Source organism: Astatotilapia calliptera, chromosome 3, assembly GCF_900246225.1.
Source record: "Astatotilapia calliptera chromosome 3, fAstCal1.2, whole genome shotgun sequence".
Lineage (NCBI taxonomy): Eukaryota > Metazoa > Chordata > Actinopteri > Cichliformes > Cichlidae > Astatotilapia > Astatotilapia calliptera.
Genome location: NC_039304.1, coordinates 47,886,800 through 47,910,544, shown reverse-complemented (window position 1 = coordinate 47,910,544; position 23,745 = coordinate 47,886,800). Strand labels below are relative to the sequence as shown.

Sequence of the window (23,745 nt, the reverse complement as noted above, 5' to 3'; positions counted from 1 at the left end):
CTGTTGTCATTGTGGCTGTGATTGTCTTTGCCTTGATAGGAATGTCTGACCATGAAAAGGATGGTAAGTGTATGTAAAAAAAACCAAACACACATTTGAGAGTTGACAACATCATCTTTCATATTCACTGTATGTGAGATTTTAATGCTAGAGTTCAATCTTATAAAAAAACATTATTCCCTCTTTGACTAACTTTGACTTCATTTACTCTTTTTAGACGAACGTGTCAAGTTAAATAAAGGTGAGTATTCTTGACTTTGCTGTTGATATAAACCAGCGTGCAAACTAGGTTAAAGTGGGTAATATTACACAAATTCATGCATTGACCAGAATGATTAAATTATTAAAACTGTTTATTGTTTTGGGGGGCACTGATATGTGTGTTTGTTTATGTGTGCAGGTACGACTTCAAGCCAGGAAACACGCTGTACAAAATGTTGCACCAAATATTCTGAATGTTGTTGCAGTCTTTTATCCTGTTGTTGTTCAGGTTGTGCTGAATCGCTTACCAAAGCTTGTGACATATGCTGCATGTCTCTAGGTTATGGATGTATGGTACCTTTATAAAGTATCCTTTGAATATTCTATACATCATTTTTACTGTTATACAGCTATCCATGCTCATGAAAGTATCTGAATATGTTTTGATATAACCTTTCTACTCAGTAAACAGACAGCATTGTTTTACAGTGCAAGCTGCTTCCCTTCATCCACATGGACTCAGAAATTACGTGCTATTGTTTACACTCTGCAAGCCTTTGGAGCATAGTTACCGATGGAAAAATATGTTATGCAATGTACTAATTAGTGTGAGCAGTGTGACAGTCAAGAGCACACTTATAACTGTTCTTTTGAGAAGCCTGTAGAAAGAAAAGTGTTATTGTGTGACAGTTTTACAGCAAAGGAGGGTGAGAATGATACAATGTAATAAAAAGCTCATTGGGAACTTCCCCTTTTGAGCACTTGCATTTGACGTACTAGAGTCTGGGACTCCTTAAAAAGAAAGACGTTCTCCAAAAAAGCAGTTTGAGGATGTAGAGGTGACTGGGAGAGTGATGAGCTCCATAAACCAGAGGAGCGAATTGTGGGAGTCCGGGACTCCGACTTTTCTAGTCCGGGATTAGAGGGCAGCTTGTACATGTTAAAAGCAAAAGTAATAATAATAAATTGTTGTTGTTGGGCAAATAGGTTTTCCGACAGAAGCTAGATGCAAGGAAATGCAAAAACCTAGTAAACCAAATACGAACTAAGGAATTATGCAAATCAAAGGATAAAAGGAATTTATGGTAGAGAAAGGGACAGTGAAGACTACTTTAACTGCAGTTGTCACGCACATTGGGCACAAGCTTCCTTAGGAAAGAACAAAAGAGGGGGAAGTAAAGCTGGCAAAGAAGGGAGGAAGACTTTCTTATATGACCAGGGACTGTTAGCGGATGCAGGAGGGGAGAAAAAAGATGATCTGCTGAGCCAATTTGAAAGACATTTTACACATGGAGGATAATATACCACATGTGACCCTAAAAATTGGGGAAAAGACATAATATTACTCTGTGATTGTGGACTCACACGGGCAGTAATCTAAATGCTATCTAATGTTGTCTAAAGAAATGGGTAAAAAAACCTGTGAAAATGGAAAATAGGGAGTCTGGAGAAACAAACTGTGAGTGCTGGAGTCTGTTGCTCATCCTTAGGCCCTGTAAATTTGCAGGGGAGAAATTTAATGACTAAACTAGGAATAGAACCAGTAAAAATAATCCCCTAAACATTTTAAAGCCCTCACTGAAGACAGCACCCACTAAAAAAAAAGAAAAGAAAAGAAAGGGTGAGCCGAGATGTATCTAAATTCCACACATGGAACCAAATAATCATGAGCTGGAGAACAAAGAGTATGATGTAACAGCAGTAGCTGAAGTGAAAAGCATTTAGGATGAGCATATCGAAAATCCTAACCAGAAGAGATGTGTTACTGAATGTTTTTGTTGATAAACACAGCCTTAATTATGTGTATGTAAATGTGTATATTCTTTAAATTGTTTTGTGTGTTGTGTCATGTTATAATTTGGGGCATAACTGGATAAACAGGAGGGAAATGATGGAAAAAATATGTTACGCAATGTACTAATTAGTGTGAGTTGTATGATAGTCAAGGGCACACTCAGTACACTTAATGCAAGCATGCCTGGTTACCAAAAAAAGTATTACAGTATCTGCTTATTAAACGACAGACGCTTATAACTGTTCTTGTGAGAAGCCTGTAAAAGGAAAAGTGTTGTTGTGTGACAGTTTTACGACAAAGGAGGTTGGGACTGATAAAATGTAATAAAGCTCACTGGGGATTTCCACTTTTGACCACTTGCATGAAACCTTGTATTTGATGCTTTTGCTCCTTTGCAAGAATAAAAGCTCCAGTTTTTGACTGTTGTTCATATTTGCTAATTTTTATTCTGACACTTGCCCTGAATCATTCTTGATTTTCTACAAGGCTGAAACTCTGAAGGTAGCGATGACACACTCAAAACAAGTACTGAGGTAAACCAAAAATTTAAAATGAACATTTACAACAGAACTTGAGTTTACTTCATCTGAAATAATGTTAACCTAAATAAAATAAAATAAAATAGTTTTAAGTCCTGGTGAAAAAAATGAACTGAAATTTATTTGAACAGGACTTTGAATTTTAACTGATTAAATATGCTAAAATACTAAGAGTGTGGGTGTGCCAGGTAACTTTAAACCTGCAGTTGTCATCAGGGTTTCATGTCGTTTCTCCTTTGTGAAAACATGTTGTATGCGTCAGTTCTGCTCGTGGGTCAACTATTTATTCCGACAAACTTGTCCCTCAAATTGCTGTTTTTGTTTTGTGTGTGTGTGTGTTTTAATAACTACATAAACTTCTCATATGCATTCAAATTGCCTCCCTTGCAGCAACATCATCTACAGACTTACAAAGCTCTTCAAAATGACAACACAGAGCAGTGTTACTTTCGCTATCCAGACACACACATTGACACAGTGACCTAAATGTTGGTATTATCTGTCACTCTACTGTAGGCCGTCTGACAATGCATTGAAAACCTACTTGCCTGTCTACCATAGCTGGACTGGCCATCGGGCATACCGGGCATTTTTTTTTGGGGGGGGGGGGGGGGGGGGGGGTGTAGAAATTACTGAAAGATTAATAGGCTCTGTTTTGACTTTTGTTCAAAAAAGAATGACTTCATATAGGGAAAAATATATATCACATGTGCAGGACACCTTAAACTAGTTTTTTAATTAAGCAGCAAGGCAGAACAAAATCGGGGCTGTATCAAGACACAGGGACTAAACCCCAATTCAACCAGATCCAGAACTGATCTGGAATTAAAACAGGACTAAAACAGTTCAAAATCAGGACTACTGAGGACTTAACCAAGACAGAACCAGAATCAGAACTAGATGATAGTAGCACTAAAAATCATCATAGACCTGCAATACACTTATTTTTTTAATTCTACCAAAGTCCACTATTTAGATTGAGAAAAGTTTATATAATTATTTAGCCTTGTTGTGCAAACAAGACTGCATAACTTAACCTGTTAACTCACTCCTCCAACCTCATTTTCCTTTCAGTCCAACAGCTCTCATACAGTCAGCAATCAAATTCTCCATTCATCCTTGAGTACTTGGTCACCTTTAAATGTCACTATTAATTTTATCAATTTATTTATCATTAGTCTAACACTAATCCACTCTTTAATTTGCTTTATTTACTTTAGTTCATTTTCTCCTCTTTGATCACTACGATTTCTTAACTCTTATTATTTCACAGAAAATCAACTAATCTACTTTGTCTCCCTCTTTGTCATCAAGGAATTCTCACACACTCACAGGCTGGTCACTAGCCCCCACCTTTTCTTTCTCTCTCACACACACACGCACATTTTACTCTTCGTTCGTTCACACACACCTCATGCTTCTCGCAGTCCCATTCAAACTTTCTGCGAGACACTTCTGCTAATTCAGGACAACGCCCTAATCAGCACACAGAGAGGGTGCCCGTCCGCTCTCGTACACTTCACAAATCATTCAAACTGCGCCACGGACTCGATACCGCGGCTACTTTTCCCCAAAAAATATAAAACCAAATTAAACCCCCCAATTGACTTCACAGCTTGCAACAATTCGCGACACGGCCGCCTGACGCGATTTCTGCACACCACAAACACACACTTTTAGACACGAATCCTTTTTGTTACTTTAATTGACTTCCGTCTTCAGACGAGACGCCGACTCTAACGGCGCTTTCACACACACTACACCGTCCTCCTTCTGCATCAGGCACTGGGTTCAACTCAGCTCGGAATCTAACCGGCGAAAGCAACCGATCCTGCTTTTATGCATACTTCAGACTGTGACAGGGACCTCTCCCCGACTTAGTTATTTAAGGAGCCACGAATCCCCAGGTCACCACCCTGGATCTCCTGCCTTCAAGTCCTAGCCCTGCGTCCGAGACTAGGTGGGGTAACCAAACCCGTGACACGCGCAGGTCATGCGGTCATGTGATAGTTCGCGCTGATGGACATAGGAAGTGTTACAAACAGCTGATCGGATCGGCAAAGCGTGTTTCTGGAATATTATGTTTTTGTTGCTACAAGCGCTTTTTATGCAGTTTTTGCAAAGCTTTATGTGGAAGGAAACTGTGACCTAGGACAAGCTGATGGCATAAGATGTAAGTACAATTCCTCCGGTTACATATGAAAAAAAATTATTGCGCTAGCTCACGTGGTTGCAGAGCTACCGGGATTTAAAAATAGTTACGCAAAATGGAGCGTGTCCGCTCCTACCAGTTCTAAAGGGTTAATCATGTGAGCTAGCTCTCTGTTCGCCTCGTTTCACGATCTCAGCTCTGCCAATTCATCTCTGGGCCTTGAGCGAATTCCCAAGGGTTTCGGCACCAAAACTGTTGGGAAATCAGTTTTACCCCGGTTCTTTTTATTCCTCGAGCATCCAGAGATGGCACCGGACTCAGTAGTCATTTTCACAAAATCTTTATTCATCTTTATTCATCTTCATTCATCTTTACTCTTCTTCATTTAAGCATGCACTTCTCGAAGGGAAGACGAGGCCGGTGTTGTGCCAAAAAGTCATTGTCTGCCAGAAACTGATTGCCGTCCGCGGGAGCGCGCGCAGCTGCTTAAAGCTGCAGCGCCCGGATTACTTGCGTTGCCAGCTACTTCTGTGCAACTGATATAACGTGGAGGGAAAAAACCCAAACACATTTATGTGACGTTAGCGTGCTTGTGATTGTGGACTATAACTTGTCACTGAAACAATAATTCTGCTTCAAACTTGGCGGATGTCATCTAGAAGGGTCATATGTCAAATATTACATCTCAAACAGTCCCTTAGAACTGCTGGATAACCTGTAAAGAAACATTAACATTGATAATATGCCATTTTCAGCCTGCCAAAAAGTGATTGTGGCCTATATCTTGTCACTGAAACAATGTTTCTGCTTCAAACTTGGTGGATGTCATTCAGAAGGGTGTATTTATCACCCCCAACAGTCCTTTTGAATGTCTCCCTAATTCTGAGGTCTCAAGGTTGGCAAGTATGGCCACAACACCTCACTTTTTTGCCACATGTATCGCAAACCACGGTCGTGTTCAAATTCATGGGGACCCGGCCTTCGCGGTCTACGTGGGCCGGGTCCTCAGAAGGTCGGGTAGGCCGGAAGTAAACGGCCGTGAAATTGGACGGTGTAGCCTTCTGATTAGCGTCACCGCTGTCTCGGTGGAGTTTAATAAACTCAGCCGTCTGCTCCTTGCTATCTAAAATATAACAGGACACTGGCGTAAATTCTCGACTGTCTCACACTTGTGTTTAATCAGTTTTCTGTTTGACGTTTAGTCAGCTGTGTGAAAACCAAGGAGGAACCCACTCGGGGGATTAATAACGTTTTATTTTATCTAATCTAATCTAATCTAATCTAATCTAATCTAATCTAATCTAATAACTTTAATCTCAGCCAAACCGATTTACTCACGAACAAACAAAACACTGAAAAAAGCCCAACAATAACATTTTTAGGTTGTCTAAGTGACTTATATATAACGTTTAACACGAGCAGCGAACGTCTGCTGTTTGTGGAGGTAAAATACATCCGCACATGACTCCAACTACGCTCAGCCATTGTTGTGAGTGCGCACGCCAGCGGCTGCAAGACATTTATACAGCCGCATTTCGCACATAACTATGAAAGGAAGTAGTTCCTTTGAATGTAGACAATCCGAATGCTACAGTTTCTTTCCACTGTGTTCCTGTTAGGCCATGATGGTTTTTTTAGCGACTTTTCGGACAGCCAATAGCGATTTTCCTTACTGAGGAGTTGGCAACACTGCAACCTGTAGATGATCACTAGCTGGAACCCTCATCCTCTCACCCGGGCCACTAACCCCTCCTGTGCCAATAAGTACAGTTATAGTTCATGATTCATTCACAACCGTTCTTCACAGAAACACCTTATGAACTTTGTCTCCTCTCATTGCAGGCATTCAGAAACTTCTGGTTTCGTTCCCTGGCCTGAAAACTCCCTTTTCCCTCACCTCACAGAATCCCTGTGTCCATAGTTATTCGAGTGCCTTATGTTATTTTTTACAGTTCATGTTTTCTACTTGCTTTCAAGTAAATCACACATCTCTCACAGGTCACGTCACACCATGATTCACAGTTGACAGTCAAGCCATCGCTATTACACTCTTTTGTAAATAAAGACTTGTAAATCCCATTCACCAGTGCCTCCGTGTGTGATCTGCATTTGAGTCCGTTTGTCTGATTCAGCTTTCCGACGTGACCGAAAGCCCCCCCCCCCCCCCCCCTTTCTCTAAGGAACTGGGCGGGTCGGGGGGTTGTCTCTGCACTACTTATGGTACGATAAGGTACAAGAACATATTTAAACACAAGAGTCACCATAAGTGCATGTGGCACCAGGACACCCTAGGTCACATGCTGATCGGTTTTGTAAACATCATCAGATATCCGGCCGTATGTTCTGGACACTCGAGTGATGCGAGGTGCTAAGCTGTCAAAAGATCCCCACCTGGGGTGAGATAAATCAGGCAGCGTGGGAGGACACTGGACAGACCTAAATGTTTAATGATGGTGTGTTGGGAATACTTAGTAGAGGCATCTTCAACTCTCACCTACGGCAGAGCTTTGACAGGAGTCTGTACGACACTGAGGACATTGAGACTGACTGGACCATGTTCAGCACCTTCATCACTGAAGCTGCATTGAGCTGTGGCTGTAAGATGGTTGGTGCCCTTTTGTGGTGGTAACTGCTGAACCATATGGACACCGGAGGTGAAGGGAGCCACCAGGCTGTAGAAGAATTCCTATTGGGTTGGGGTAGCCTGTGGGACCTCGGAGGCAGCCAGAGGGCACTGATTGGCCAAGTGGAATGTGTAGCACTCATTTTTAACATAAATGGTCATTCACATAATTTGTATTCTGTGCCATTTTTTTCATGTCACTGTTATAATGAAGTACTTTGTCATGTAGCTTTTCATCTGTCATACATTTTTTTTTTTGTTTTTTATTATTGCTTTGTTGTGTAGTGTCATCATGTTTTTGTGAGGGTTTGCTCTTTTTGTAGGGTGGCTACAGTCCGGCTTTCCTCTACAACCGACTCAGATGAAATTCTCTTCATTTGCACCAGTGACTGTAAAAAAACCTAGATGACCTAATAGCTCCCAAAGAATGAAGCCAGTCTATATCGCCACCCGGTGTCTCGCTGCAGCATAGGTCAAACACCCGCCTTCTTCATGATAGCAGATGGGACTGGAGCCAGACTAAAGTAAAAAAATTCTCCTCAGATAAATTTTCCTAAAGATTATTTCATTCATTATCAGCAGTTCCCATGATGCATATTTGTCCTCAAGGGCTCTCCTTTATCACATGTTTGATTCTAATTACTAGCATAATGCTGTTAAATTGGGCTGTGACGTCAGCTTTAACTGGCAGCTGCAGTCACAGAGAAACTTGAGCCTTTCTGTTTGGGAATAGCAGATAGAGCGGGGACGCTGAGAGGAGGTCCAGTGTTTATGTTACAAAACCACGACCGACTGTTTCAACCTGACAGCCTGAGGTGTTCTTCAATAAACTGGGCTGAATATGTGCAAACAGCAGCATGTTTTCTGTCTCTTGCCACAACTGTATTTACATGCTGAAACCGATTACAGCCATTTGGCAGCTTAAGTTCAAAGTTATGTTTAATGTTTTCACTGATCAATAATTTTAGAACTGACTCTGTGTGTGTTTGTTTGTTTATTTATTTATTTATTTTACTGAGTTTTTATTAAATACTAAGGTAAAAAAACCAAACAGTCTATGAGCAATACCTCATTAAGAATCATTCAAAGCTACATGTGCAGTACTCCGTACAGCTTACATCCTTAGAAAGTAACCACTTCAAGCATTAAGCCTATGAGGTTCACACCAAGAAAACTGCAATTTAAGAAATAATTCTTTGCATTGTTTTTTCCTTTAGAACAACAGCAACAAAGTTTAGATATTTTTTTTTAACCAACTCTATAGTTTTTTAAACATAGTCCTCTACCAAACAGTAGAGATTTTCATTCATGGCAAAACTCAGAATACACAAAAAAATTTTTTTTAAGTTTAATAAAACTGTTATAAACTTCTGCAACTTCGCAGCAGAGTACACTGAACATATAAAAGAGATTTGTAGTGCTATAGAACCCACTGCCATTGAGATTTAGAGGCGTTAGATTTCCTTTATTTCTGGTGATATGCAACAAAGCACTGCTGGTGGGCATTCTTCACAGAAACACTTTGCACTTCTGACAATTTCACCTTGACACTCCCTTTGGACAGAGGTTACACTGGCCTCGGTTGTCAGAGTGAAGTGGCAGGTGTCCCAAGTTGTCATAACGCACATCTTGTTGTGGATGTGAAGGTCTTGGGGTGAAATGTTTCTGCTGAGGCAACATTTGAGGTGGAGAAGAAGATGATGGTCGACCAACCTTTGATGGAAACTGCTAGACAAAACCTTTTGACAGGGAGCGGTTTCACATTCAGTAGGGCACAGTCCCTCTTGTGAACAAGCCAGGCATTTGAGATGCCAAACAGCGGAAAATACCATCGCCTTGATTTTGCTGGAGTCCTGTACATTATTCCTGCGGAGAAGCTTGTAGTAGACTCCAGCCATCACTTGCCGTTACTTATTAGGGTGTGACCCTAACCCTAGATATGAAGCAGGGTGGGAGGGATATTCCTGCTGAGGTCAGCTGTTCAGTGTAAGTGATGTCCTGCTTTAATTTAGAGATTGCCGAACTGCTGCTTTGCCTGGGTGGATTTCTGGCTATTGGGCCGAGGTCCTTATACACCGGTGGCTATTTTCATTTGTTTTAAAATCGGTTTAACTTGACAGGAGCTGAAGGCTAAGATGGAGTAGATGACCTGCTCCACCTCCTGACCTATAGTCACCTCAGTAGTGTTGCTAGCAGAAGTTGAAGTAAATTATGTAGAACTATTCATTCATAATCTTTTCTACTCACAAAAAGCATGAATTCAATCTCCTTGAAATTAAGGGACAATTTATTAATATCAAACCACATCTTCAAAATTTCCAGTTCATTTTCAATTGCATACAAGAAGTCCTTTACATTACCTTTATGTTACCTCCAGTAACGCTGTGGGAACCTTGGAGTCATTTTTGACCAGGACATGTCCTTCAACGCACATATTAAACAAATATGTAAGACTGCTGTCTTCCATTTGCGCAACATCTCTAAAGTTAGAAATATCCTGTCTCAGAGTGACGCTGAAAAACCAGTTCATGCATTTATTACTTCTAGGCTCGACTACTGTAATTCATTATTATCAGGATGTCCAAAAAACTCGCTGAAAAGCCTTCAGCTAATCCAAAATGCTGCAGCAAGAGTCCTGACAGGGACTAGGAAGAGAGAGCATATTTCTCCTGTTTTGGCTTCCTGTTAAATCCAGAATTGAATTCAAAATCCTGCTCCTCACATACAAGGTCTTAAATAATCAGGCCCCATCTTATCTTAATGACCTTGTAGTACCATATCACCCTATTAGAGCACTCCGCTCTCGCTCTGCAGGCCTACTTGTTGTTCCTAGAGTATTTAAAAGTAGAATGGGAGGGAGAGCCTTCAGTGAATATAAGGTTTACAGCATATCTTGTCACTGGTAATTGTTTGCAATGTTTATATATTTATATTATTTACTGTAGGTATTGGTGAAAAAAGCTTTATGTTGTGAAAAACTGAAATCTGGAAATTAGAATTGTTGTGCCTTATTTTGTTGATGTTTTTACATATATTCCTTTTGAAAATGGTAAAATTTGTATATTTATTAATTTTTGTTTGTCTGATAAAATTTATTTAAAAAATAAATCGGATATTTCAAACAGTTACTCACTACTTGAGTAGTCTTTTCGCCAAGTACTTTTTTACTCTTACTTGAATAACTTTTTTGACATCTACTTTTCACTTTTACTTGAGTAATAATATTTTAAAGTAATGCTACTCTTATTTGAGTACAATTTTTGGATATGGATGTAACACAGAGACATGGAACACAGAGACACGAAACCAGGCAGAATTGTTTCATTGTTGTCTGAAGACATTACTGCTACTAACACATCCATATCTGCCACACAGAGCTCCACATGTACTGCTCATTTAGAACAAATGACTGTCAGCAAACGAGGACACAATCACACAGCCCACTGTCTTTGTTAGATGCGCGCCTGTTTCAGCAAAGTTCACAAACTCCCTCCAACACAACGTCCGGCCCACTGTACGGCTCCACCAATGAGATCCGAGGGCCCGCGCAGTGGTATTAGCATACAGCCTGTATAAAAAGCGCCGCTCTCGGTCACGGAGCTCATTCGTTACTGCAGAGTATCGAGGAACGAAAATGCCTGAACCTGCCAAGTCAGCGCCCAAGAAGGGCTCCAAGAAAGCCGTGACCAAGACCGCCGGCAAGGGCGGCAAGAAGAAGAGAAAGACCAGGAAGGAGAGCTACGCCATCTACGTGTACAAGGTGCTGAAGCAGGTCCACCCCGACACCGGGATCTCCTCCAAAGCCATGAGCATCATGAACTCGTTTGTCAACGACATCTTCGAGCGCATCGCTGCCGAGGCATCTCGCCTGGCTCACTACAACAAACGCTCCACTATCACTTCCAGGGAGATCCAGACCGCAGTGCGACTCCTTCTCCCCGGTGAGCTGGCCAAGCACGCAGTGTCTGAGGGCACAAAGGCCGTCACCAAGTACACGAGCTCAAAGTAAGCTGACTGCAACTCAGACGTCAACACAACGGCTCTTTTCAGAGCCACACACGTCATACTGACGAGCAGAATTCCTGCCGTTAAACATGCAGCTCACTATGTTACAACTACTATAATCGCGTATGTCCACTTTTGTGTCACTGGGTGGTATCAATCCGCTTTACTGACCCTAGTCTACAGAAATGTGTTCCGGTTTTTACTTTGTAGTGACTTTGTCTTTCTACAGACACAGCTAATGAGATTTTTTTTTTTTTTTAATTAAACACTTGGTATTAGTTCAAAGAATACTTTTTTTTTTTTTTTTTTTTCTCTTCTGCAGTGTGTACAGAATGCAGCGGCAAGACTTTTAACTGGTACAAACACGAGGTCACACATTACTCCAGTTTTGGCTTCTCTTCATTGGTTGCCTGTAAATTTTAGGGTTAATTTTAAAATTTTAGTTTTAACTTTTAGAGCTCTGCACGGTGAAGCTCCCCAGTACATCTCTGACGTGCTGAAACCTCATGCTTCATCCCGAGCACTTAGGTCTTCAAGTCAGAGGCTACTGGTGGTCCCACGTACTAGACTTAAAACACGTGGGGATCGGGCTTTTCAGGCACTGGCACGTAGGCTGTGGAACTCTCTGCCGTTGTCTTTACGCTGTCTAGACTCTACTGACTCCTTTAAAAAGCAGCTGAAGACATTTTATACAAACGGGCTTTTAATTAATTTTAACTTGTATGTCTGATCTTATTGTAAAGCACTTTGTGATTTTTATCTGTGAAATGTGCTATATAAATAAATTTTACTTTTACTTAGGATTTGTTCCACTATGTGAAGAGTGCAGAAAAACTGGTAGAGATGCAGTTACAGTGTACCTGGGCCCCACCAACTATCAGCTAAAGAGAAGAAATAAATTCAATTGCTGCACATTTTCTAGACCCGTCTGTGGTCCTGTCTGTTATATGCAGCACCATGCTCTTGCTTCACTGTTAAAAGTTAGCAACTACATTTTAAAATATTCTATTAAACAACACATAATACATTTATAGATGCATATTATTATTAAAATATATAATATTGTTTTATTTTTATTTTTTTTTAAAGCCTACACTGGCTGTTGTAGTGGAAGTAAACTCTACTTTACAACCTTACCTGACTAAATCTAGGCCAGTGGAATTGACATTCAGTCATTTCAAGGACACATTTTATTCCAAGCTGAGCGCGTACTGCTATTTATTTTTTACCATGTATTTATTTCATTACTCGTTTCATAACCATTTTGATTCATGTTCATATGGAGTTCTGTAGTGTTAAGGCCCTCCCAGCTGGAGGAGAAGAGTCAGTGGCTGCCCTGTGTCCCCCCCTCAGTAGTTTTCCACTAAAGCTGAGGTTGAAAGTTGCGATTTGGTGTGAGCCTCCCTTCGGTTAGACATAATTTGTCAGTAACAAAAGACAACATTTCCACATTTAGAGAATAGAAGAGTGGGCGGGGCCACTGAGCTTCGAGCGGTCCAGCGAACCGTCTGTTTTCTTTTACGTCCGCCGAGCACAGATAATAACACGGCTCCGTGGGGTTGAGATTCATTCGACTTTGTTCGTTCAGAGAAGAAACAATAACCATGAGTGGACGAGGCAAGGGCGGCAAAGGACTCGGTAAAGGAGGCGCAAAGCGTCACCGTAAAGTTCTCCGTGATAACATCCTGGGCATCACTAAACCGGCCATCCGCCGTCTGGCTCGCCGTGGCGGAGTGAAGCGTATCTCCGGTCTGATCTACGAGGAGACCCGCGGTGTGCTCAAGGTGTTTCTGGAGAACGTCATCCGCGACGCCGTCACCTACACTGAGCACGCTAAGAGGAAGACTGTGACCGCCATGGATGTGGTGTACGCTCTGAAGAGGCAGGGCCGCACTCTGTACGGCTTCGGCGGGTAAACTCATTCTCTCCAATCCATCAAACGGCTCTTTTAAGAGCCACCCACTCTCACTTTAAGAGCTTTGTTCTGCCATCTTGTGATATTAATCCGCTGTATTGAACCCTAGTCAACAGAAATGTGTTCCTGCTTTACTTTGTCAAAAGACATACTTACTACAAACAGAATTAATGCGACTTTTTAGTTATCTCCTGGTTTTAGTTCAAAGTATACTTTTTTTTTCTTATATGCAAAGTTGCGCTAATCATAAGATTAAAATGCTTTGGCACAAAACTAGTAGCAACATTCATGTTGCAGCTTTTCATTGCATGGTCGTGTCTGTATAGTTTTGGTCGTCTGTATTCGTCTTGTTGCAGTTTTCGGTTTCTGCTGTGAGGTCCCACCTCCATGCACTTATACAATTAATCGCTAGACGGGTTTTTTTTTTATAAATATTATATTAGGGACATTTTCCTATACATATCTTTGACCTGGGGGCAGAATTGATCGTGAAATGGACAGAAAAAATGCGTATGAACTTACAAATTTACAGCATGATGCATTTAAGGTAATCCCTTTTCCATTTTTATTTAAGAGGATTTGTTCCACTATGCAAAGAGTGCAGAAAAACTGGTACAGATGCAGTTACAGTCTACCTGGGCCCCACCAACTATCAGCTAAAGAGAAGAAATAAATTCAATTGCTGCACATTTTCTAGACTAAAATTTTGAGATTATTTCAAAAATAAAATATCTTTTTGTAACATTAAATGTTGCGAATCAAATGGAAGTCTTTCTAAAGTTTAATGATATTTACATTATGAAAAGCAGATTTTTGACATTTTAAGTTTTTCCCGTTTCCAGTTAAAATAAACACACACAAAACACAAGCAAACAGCCAGAACACAAAGCTGGAAAACTACGGAGCCCCGCAGGGGGCATGGGAGAAAAAAAATTAAGACTGACTTTTGCGAGATCTCGCAAAACTTTTAGCCGCATTCTTCGGACGCCGGCTCGAAGCCGACCGGGAGGTCGAGGCACGATGTGCCGGGAAAGCGGTGTTCCTCCCGGTTGTAGTAGCTCTCGACCTCCCGTTAGCTTAAATTAATCTTAATCCGTCTTAATTTTTTTTTTCTCCCATGTCCCCTGCAGGCGCTCCATAGAAAACCCACCCGATCGACCAAAATCAACTCAAAATACTAGTGATGGGACGTTCTGTATCGAGGCTTCGGAGCGTGTGTCGAGTAATGGAGGGGGCGTTTCCGCGATCCGCGTATCGAGGCTTGCTTCATTTATGGGAGGAGCTGAAAATGATGACGTCCGAAGCCTCGCTGCCCGGCTGTACCACGTGACTGGTTCATGAAGTGGTTCGAACTTTGCCGCGAGATATGACAGCGATATAAACCCCTCAGACTTCATTCAAAAATGTGGGTGTTTGATAGAGAGTTGCGGTTAGTGAGAGTTTGGAGACAGTTTGGAGGTTTATGAGAGTGAGGAGAGAAAGTCAGGAGAGAATGGAGCCAGCTAAGAAGAGGAGGATGTCCTCCCCTGTGTGGGAACATTTTGATCTTATTCCTCCCAACAAAGGTATGTAAATTTCTACAGAAGATGTATTTTTATAATACTGATGGTGCAATACAATTTATGTTAAGCTGTCTTTACTTTTGTACAAGGTGAAGTGTTTGCAATGTGCCAGGGAGCTGGGATATAACAACAACACCTCATCCATGCTTAGGCACTACAGAGCTTTGCATGAGAATAAGGGGAACACCGATTGTGGAGCAAGACCAGGTGAGCCATCAAATGTCATGATAATATAGCATGCAGTAATGTTACTAAATGATATAACAATATTATACAGCTGTTATAAGTTACGTGTGATATTTATATTTGTGCTTTGTTTTTGTTGTCTTTCCTCAGAAGAACAATCTCAAATAGATGAAGACCTGGTTAGCATGGTGATTGAGGACTTCCAGCCATTTAGCATTGTGGAGGACAAAGGATTCAAAAGATTCGTTAAATCATTAAATCTTAGCTATGTTCTCCCCACTAAAAAGGTCATAAAAGCAGTGAAAATTTAGTTTTTACACAATAAAATATGGGCAGGACTGAGGCCTCAGTGTGTAGCTGTCCATACCTCAACGTTACAAAAGCACAACTACTGTCCACACCCCAACCACACCTCACCTCACAGTAAATGATCATTTCCATTTTAAGCATTTCCAAATAATCATTTTCCATACTGCCACTATGAATATACACAGTATACTGCCATCACTACAATATACATGTTTTACACACTCCTTTTGTTGTTGACATTTACAGGCTGTGTGCAAAATGCCACACTCTTCAAATTCATGCCAACTAATATTTTTACGTCCAGTAGGTGTCCTACTAGAGCAAATGAAGCTTCAAGAAGCTTTGCGCTGGGGTGAACCAATTGGATGAAAAGCTTCAGTGCTTCATGAAGCTTCATCTGCCAATCACTAGAAAATACTGCCACACAACAGAACCTCCTCTCCTCCTCCTCAAAAAACTCCACAAATGAATGAGTCACCTGCTTATAAACCATTGAATCAGACACCGAAGCCGTTAGACTCTAAATGAAGCTTCGGACGTCACTGATCACGTGATTCTGGCCAAACAAATCAAGCTTCGACACAGTGCTTCTGAAGCAGTGTGTTGATTTTTTTGACACATGCTTCAAGCGAGCCATCACTACTTCACTGTGTACTGCACTGCACATGGTTGAAATGACAAACCCACCTAACTTGATGTGCACTTTAACACACAACTAGACTAACCAGGATACAAAGGGCTAGTTTGTTGGACTATTAGAGGGCAAAAAATGGCTAATTAGATGTCAAAGTGTATACTAAGAAAGATATGAATTGGTATCATCATTTTTTTTGTATTTTTTCCTCACTTGTGGTGCCCCTGGATGGATGACACTGTTAGCATTTGCCTATACTGCCTATGCCACAGGCAGGCCCTGCTGTGTCCTTCACATCCAGCTTTCCTAGCAATTCCCAGAGGAATTTCCATCAAAGCTTTCTTCAATCTAACTCCTAACTTGATGGCTCCATAGCCACCTTTTTATCTGCCTTTATATAATGCAACTATTGTAGTAAGTGCTGTGCATAAGATGGAGGAGTTGTACAGGAGGTAGGTAGGAATGATTTCCTGTGGTGTTCAGAGGGGATTTTTGGTCATCTCAGACTCTCACTAAACACACTCCAGTGACTGGTCAGCACATGATGGTGTGGGTCAGGGGTATTGTTCAGGATTTGACTTATGCACAAAAAAAAACTGTGGTCACATATTTTTCAGTAGGTGGGATAATAACAGAATCCTCCAGAAAGAGGAGCAGAGATATACTGGGCATGAGACAAGCTTTATTAGTGCCAGAGCTGGGAAATGCACCGACATGGGCAGAGCAGGATAAAATAAATAACAAATAATAACAACAACCTTATTACGATAATAATAAATAGAATAGATACAAGGATAAAATAATTTTTGACTAATAGCGAAAGAGAGTGATTAACAGTGAGATGGCTGGGTGTTTTTAGCAGGTGTTGAGTATTACACATTGAGATACGCAGTGATCAGTTTGTGGATGCAGACTAAGATCAAAGCCAAAGTGTGGAAGCGAGCTGCTGTAAGGTCACTAATGAAGCTTCTGTACAACAATGTGAGTGAAACTGTGCTTTGGTTAGAAGTGAGCAGCTGTCACACAAGTCTCGCTGCTCCGTGGGCCTGCAGCAGCATCGGTGTGTTTGCTGGGAGCTCGCAGCGTCACTTTGTCCCACAGCTGCGCTCACCAGATGCTGCTTTTAACTCGGAGTGCGTGAACAAACATGTGTATCAGCTAGAAAAGGCTTTTTACGGAGCTCTGCTGCGGCTCCACAGGTTTCAGAAGAGAAAAGAGTCCAAGAAGCCGCCGAGCAGCGCTGAGCTCCGCACCGAGTCGCCGAGCTTTGGGAGCTCCACGAACCGAGAGCAGAGAGCACGAGAGCCCGACACGAGGCCTGCACGACGAGACACAAGCCCGCTGTGGACGGCTCCACTGTCGACCTGCAATGCTGCTCACACACTCACTTTGAGCTCTTTGATCCCGAGACACGAAACACAAAATGAAGCATTGCGAGGCACGCGCAAGAGCTGCGCGCGCTGCCTTCACTCTCAACGGTTCTCATGATGCGTTTAAGTGCAGCGTGGCGCTTCCGACTTGCCATCACTGTACCGTGAATCTCGATCAGAGGCGAAAGAGGAAAATGTCCGAGGAAGCTCCCGCACCTGCTGCCGTCCCGGCCAAGGCGGCCAAGAAGAAAAAGACGACGGCTTCTAAGCCCAAGAAGGTCGGCCCCAGCGTGGGCGAGCTGATTGTGAAAACCGTGGCCGCTTCCAAGGAGCGCAGCGGCGTGTCCGCAGCCGCGCTCAAGAAGGCTCTGGCTGCCGGAGGCTACGATGTGGACAAGAACAAGGCCCGCGTCAAGACTGCCATCAAGAGCCTGGTGGCGAAGGGCACTCTGGTGCAGACCAAGGGCACCGGGGCTTCCGGATCCTTCAAGATGAACAAGAAGGTTACTGAGAGCAAAGCCAAGAAGCCCGCAAAGAAAGCCGCTCCTAAAGCCAAGAAGCCCGCCGCGGCCAAAGCCAAGAAACCGGCAGCAGCTGCCAAGAAGTCGCCCAAGAAGGCAGCAGCAGCTAAGAAGCCCGCAGCTGCTAAGAAGTCGCCAAAGAAGGCCAAGAAGCCCGCAGCGGCGGCCAAGAAAGCGCCCAAAAGCCCCAAGAAAGCAGCAAAGAGCCCCAAGAAGGTGCTCAAGAAGGCTCCCGCAACAAAGAAATCCCCCGCCAAGAAGGCCGCCAAGCCCAAAGTCAAGAAGGCGGCCACAGCAGCCAAGAAGAAGTGAGCTGACACCGCTCTCACACTCAACAACGGCTCTTCTCAGAGCCACCACAGCAACACACAAGAGCTCCTTCCTCTCACTCACTCACTCACTCACTCACCACTCTGTCATTCACAATAATGTCCTATTATTAAAGCGCTTTTTTCCCCCTCCATTGTCCTCATTACAAATACAACTTGGATTACTATCATGGTGCACATTAGTGCTGTCTAAGCAAGTCTGCAACTACAAGAATACAAATATTAACAACTCAATATTTACAATCACACCTTCGTAATACAAGCATCAAACCACTTTTACTGTGAAACATCATACAAGAAATAAACTGTTAAAGGTCAGCAACTACATTTTAAAGTATTCTATTAAACAACACAATACATTCATAGATGCATGTTATTATTCACGTATGAAATATTGAGTTTTTTAAAAGCCTACACTGGCTGTTGTACTGGAAGTACACTGTATATTTTAATGATACCTAGCTAATATAATCCACTTGAAATGCTCTAATCTACAACCTCACCTGACTAAATCTAGTCCAGTTGAATTGATATCGTGTGATTTCAAGGACACATTTCACTCCAAGCTGAGCCCGTACTGCTATTTATTTTACCATGGAGCTCTGTAGCGTGAAGGATGAGGGGAATTAAATTATTTCAAAATATAGTCTTGAGGTTTACTTCTTGACCTCACCGATTCTTTGGAGCTGAAAAAGAGTCCGGGGCTGCCCTGTGTCCCCCTCCACTGTCCTCTAACCAGACTAGTAACTGTGGCTTCTTGTTCTTGGCTGAGGCAGATTTCACTCACTTTATAACAGGCAGACCCCCACTGTCAATGCATTTTGCATACTATACAGTTACACACCAAAGTTTATCGCTGAAAAAAGCTGATTTGGCACGTCAGAGGTCAGGGTTCAGCAACTTAGTGTCATTTTTGAGAGCTTTAAGGTCGCATGAAAAGCTTTGAGAAAAAAAAATCCACTATTGTCCTTAAAACAGGTTGACAAAGACATTCTAACAAAACCCACACTTAGGAATCATTTCCTGTTCTTCTGATCACCAGCTGCCCCCTATTATCCAAGTAAACCTAAATACATTCTATTCTTCGAATTGTTTTATTCTACTCACAATAGACACAAAACCCTAAGCGTAGATGTAAGTGCCTTGAGAAAATGTCCCAAATTCAGCAGCAGCGCTGAACACGTCGCAAACAGCTGCACATTTTCCTCCACCTGTCCCTCTCCACCTCACGTTGTTATATTTTCCTGTGTTTAACAAGGTTTGAACTGCGTGTTGTCTGTTTCCATGAGCTTAGAAACTGTTTTAATTATAAAGAGCGTGAACCATGATGAGTGTCCACAGTCAGTTAAGCTAATAATTAGTGACATCCAATGTATTCTTAATCAGTAAGATGAGCAATGAGGTTGAACACGACCCCACACCACAACGCAGGAGACAGAGCTTTTTGCTGTAGTTTTATATCAAGACCTAAAGTTTGTTTTATTCACAAAAGAATAGACTAAATGCACACAGCTCTAGTTTTTTTTTTTTGAAGGTGGATTTCAGTCCGTGACTAAGATGACATGAACATACACTTCAAAGTAAATCAAGATGCATAATCTACATTTCCCAGGACACAAGTTGTTACAAACACTAACAGAAAGAAGGATGTTTGCTCAGAGAGAAGTGTGTGGCTCTTAAAAGAGCCTTTGTTTTTGGTGAAGCCGAGCGCTTTGCGTTTACTTGGCCTTGGCGGGCTTCTCGGTCTTCTTGGGCAGCAGCACAGCCTGGATGTTGGGCAGCACACCACCCTGAGCGATGGTAACTCCCCCCAGGAGCTTGTTGAGCTCCTCGTCGTTGCGCACAGCCAGCTGTAGGTGACGTGGGATAATGCGAGTCTTCTTGTTGTCGCGGGCTGCGTTGCCAGCCAGCTCCAGGATCTCAGCGGTCAGGTACTCGAGCACAGCTGCCAGATAAACAGGAGCGCCGGCTCCCACACGCTCGGCATAGTTACCTTTACGCAGCAGCCTGTGGACACGACCCACGGGGAACTGAAGCCCGGCACGGGATGAGCGGGTCTTGGCCTTAGCTCTGGCTTTGCCTCCGGTTTTTCCGCGCCCACTCATTTTGACAGGTTCTTTTCTTCGTAGTATCGAGACTAAGAGAAAATGTGGCCCGATCAGCTCAAAGCCTCGCTTATATTTCCGCAGAGCGCGCGCAGCTTCGTCACGCACCAATCGCAGAGAGGCTTGCGGCAGCGCGCAACATCAATGCACTTTTCTCCAATGAGCAGCACACACCGAGGCGGACGGTGCTCCACGTGGAGCCCATCACCAATCACGAGCCGGAGCGGCACCGCGTCACAGCCAGTCACACACTTTAAGAGCAGCGAGTCTCCTCTGTTCGCTACATTTTCTGCTCTTATCACAGGGAAAGAAAAGTAAGGAAGAATGGCAAGAACCAAGCAGACTGCTCGCAAATCCACTGGCGGCAAAGCCCCCAGGAAGCAGCTAGCCACCAAGGCCGCCCGTAAGAGCGCCCCGGCCACCGGAGGCGTCAAGAAGCCCCACCGTTATAGGCCTGGTACCGTGGCTCTGCGCGAGATCCGCCGTTACCAGAAATCCACCGAGCTGCTGATCCGCAAGCTGCCCTTCCAGCGTCTGGTCCGTGAGATCGCTCAGGACTTCAAGACCGACCTGCGCTTCCAGAGCTCTGCTGTCATGGCTCTGCAGGAGGCCAGCGAGGCTTACCTGGTCGGACTCTTCGAGGACACCAACCTGTGCGCCATCCACGCCAAAAGGGTCACCATCATGCCCAAAGACATCCAGCTGGCTCGCCGCATCCGCGGAGAGAGAGCTTAAGCTGCACGCTCTCCTACCAACAACGGCTCTTTTCAGAGCCACCTCACTCACACCAAGAGCTCGGTCCAGTAGTAGTAGCAGCTCATACTCGCACTTATATCTTCATGCTCTTTCTATTGTAGAAACTACAGTTGGCAATTCACTAAATTCCATTACAAAACTTTTTTTAAGCATTAATTGTTGTATGCTGTTGTAATGGCTCTCTCCTTTAATTGTTCACGTATTATTTTCCAAAGCTCATCACATTTCAGTGCTTTGTACTAGACAATATGATAGGCCAAGTGCTCTGAAGTACAAAGCATAGACTCCTATTCGATAGTTAGAAGTTAGCAGGGAGTTAACTCGCTAGCTTCTAAATACAATATAGCATGTCCTGACTGCGGGGTTTTGGAAACAAATTCAAACGTACAGCTCTGTTATCACTTCCAGCATAAATGAAGACAGAAAACTAAACAGCAGTGACGTTTGTAGGGTTACTGAAGTTTGGCTAGCTGGTATATAATGATGTGCTACGTGACCGCTAGCGACACAGCTATGTTAGCATAATATAAACAAGCTAACTTTTTTTCCACTCGATAAAAGTTACCGTGAGTGTTCTCGGTGGTCAGGAACAAATGTAATCGCATGGCAGGATGCTGTAAAAGGACCAAACTTCAGCCAGGAGAACAACTGAGATAATCCATCCACAATACGAGGTTAGTCATTCATATACTGCTGCATGGGCTGGGCTGTAGTTACATCCTAAGGTTTTAAAAACTGAGCTTAAATAAATGATTAGTGGTAATAAAAGCCGAGGGAGGTCAACATTTGAGATCAAATAGAAGAAAATACAAAACATTAAACATGTTAACAACACAAAAGCCATATTAGACGCAGACTACTTTAGACCCGGAAGTAGGATTCGTCGCGTCATCACTGAACAACCGGATAGTTGAAATGTGCTATAGAATACTATAGTATTATACTGGATGACTGAGAACCTTCACAGACATATAGAATACTATAGACATGACAGTAAGGCAAACATGTTAATATTAGTTTGCAGAGGCTGTTAAAATGTTATCTAACGTTAACATGTTGGTGACACAATTTCATCCTAATGGTACTCACATATTCATAGGGTTCATTTTTGAGACAAATATCAAGATCGGCAGAAACACTGAAGCAGCTACCCATTGTATTCTTGTTGTCATCTATGTCCAATTGTCAGGTGACAGAAGAACCAACACAGTGTCCTATAACTGAAGTAATGTTGTTAAGTCCTTAAAGTCATATTCTTTTATTGTCATGACTGTATTTCAAGCTTTTTTTTTGTATGATACCTGATTTATATGGAATATGACTGAAGTAAACTAAAGTCTAAAATTCTTAGTCTGTCATTTGTTCAATAGTAATTTAACATTAAGTAATTCAAACTATGAATTGTAATTTTTAAATTGTTTAAAAGCATGTAGAATAGCAAATGTAGGAAAGTATATTTCTCCTTTTTTATTTATTTTTTTTTATCAAGAAACAAAGACAAAAAGCAGGGCAGGGTTCGGTGGTTGAATCGTCCGTCCCCACCAATGCCAAAAACAAATCTACGCCCTTGTCAGGATCATCCCCCACCACCTGCAGCTGGCCGTCCACAACGACGAAGAGCTGAACAAGCTGCTGGGCTGAGTGACGATAGCTCAGGGTGGTGTGCTGCCCAACATCCAGGCCAAGAAGACTGAGAAAGCTAAAGAAAATCCAGCGACTGTCCTCAACCAACTAACGGATCTTTTAAGAGCCACTCACAACCTCTGAGAGTACACTTGATTAAAGTAATGAAACTAAATATTTAATCCATAGGTGTCAAACTCATGTTCACACTAGAACTGAAGTGGGCCTGTTAGTCTATCAGTATGTGCAACACATTTAATTGTTTTACTGCATGCAGTAAAATTGTAAAGTTATTACCCAGACTTTTCTTTTCATAAATTTCCTGTAAAAACAAATCTGTGTAGTAAACTAAAACTAAAAAAAAAAAAGACAGCTGAGTAGATTAAAGAGGTTCAGATTTATTATTTTAAATCACTACAAACTCTCATTTAGGTCTAAGATTCATTTAGACCAACAGCGAACCACAGCTGTGAGCTACATGCAAACACACTTTGTGTGTGGTGTATTTTCTGTAATTCTGATCTGCTCCCTCAAAGGAGCTTTATTTATTTATTTATTTTTTACCTGGAAGCACGTCAACGTAGACAATCTGGCAAAACTTCTTGTTTGCGATGTGGGTCATTTCATCACAGAACATTAACAGTTGCCTTTGATATTTTGTTTGCAGTTTAAACAGACATGTTGCATGTTGGTGAAAATAAAATTTCAGGCACACATCAGGAAGAGGCTTCGAAAGCTTCATAGGGCTTCATCCACTCATGTCCACCCTCTACTACAGCGGTCCCCAATCCCAGTTGACGTGGGCCGGCCATCACAGCTGATTTAAATGGATAAATTACCTTCTCAACATGTCTTGAAGTTCTCCAGACGCCTGGTAATGAACTAATCATGTGATTCAGGTGTGTTGATCCAGGGTGAGATCTAAAACCTGCAGGGACACTGGCCCTCGTGGACTGGGATTGGGGACCCCTGCTGTACTAGATCAAAGGTGGGTTGGTTATCTTAAAAAAAAAAAAGACATACTACATAAGCACTAGTGATGTGTCAGTCGCGAACGAAATGGCTCTTAGAGCCGGATCTTTGACGTGAACGATGCGAGCCGGCTCCTTTTTGCAAGCCG

General features: G+C 42.4%; 5 protein-coding genes and 1 long non-coding RNA gene across 6 annotated transcripts; 5 read left to right on the top strand and 1 right to left on the bottom strand.

Moving 5' to 3' along the window:
* The first annotated feature begins 3 nt into the window (after positions 1-3).
* On the top strand, positions 4-2,421 carry LOC113019614 (uncharacterized). Its single transcript, XR_003272057.1, has 3 exons — positions 4-63; positions 218-241; positions 401-2,421. It is a non-coding gene; the product is annotated as an uncharacterized LOC113019614 (long non-coding RNA).
* Positions 2,422-10,927: 8,506 nt separating this feature from the next.
* On the top strand, positions 10,928-11,344 carry LOC113013459 (histone H2B 1/2). Its single transcript, XM_026154373.1, has one exon. It carries the CDS (start codon positions 10,945-10,947, stop codon positions 11,317-11,319), a length of 375 nt encoding a protein of 124 aa, XP_026010158.1. The 5' UTR covers positions 10,928-10,944; the 3' UTR covers positions 11,320-11,344.
* A 1,560-nt stretch (positions 11,345-12,904) lies between these two features.
* On the top strand, positions 12,905-13,291 carry LOC113013453 (histone H4-like). The gene has a single exon (XM_026154360.1). It carries the CDS (start codon positions 12,920-12,922, stop codon positions 13,229-13,231), a length of 312 nt encoding a protein of 103 aa, XP_026010145.1. The 5' UTR covers positions 12,905-12,919; the 3' UTR covers positions 13,232-13,291.
* Positions 13,292-17,439: 4,148 nt separating this feature from the next.
* LOC113019611 (histone H1-like) lies at positions 17,440-18,226 on the top strand. Its single transcript, XM_026163384.1, has one exon. The coding sequence runs from the start codon at positions 17,486-17,488 to the stop codon at positions 18,122-18,124; it is 639 nt and encodes a 212-aa protein (XP_026019169.1). The 5' UTR covers positions 17,440-17,485; the 3' UTR covers positions 18,125-18,226.
* Positions 18,227-19,810: 1,584 nt separating this feature from the next.
* LOC113019613 (histone H2A-like) lies at positions 19,811-20,361 on the bottom strand. The gene has a single exon (XM_026163386.1). It carries the CDS (start codon positions 20,244-20,246, stop codon positions 19,860-19,862), a length of 387 nt encoding a protein of 128 aa, XP_026019171.1. The 5' UTR covers positions 20,247-20,361; the 3' UTR covers positions 19,811-19,859.
* A 155-nt stretch (positions 20,362-20,516) lies between these two features.
* Positions 20,517-21,024, top strand: LOC113019612 (histone H3). The gene has a single exon (XM_026163385.1). It carries the CDS (start codon positions 20,571-20,573, stop codon positions 20,979-20,981), a length of 411 nt encoding a protein of 136 aa, XP_026019170.1. The 5' UTR covers positions 20,517-20,570; the 3' UTR covers positions 20,982-21,024.
* The last annotated feature ends 2,721 nt before the right edge of the window (positions 21,025-23,745 follow it).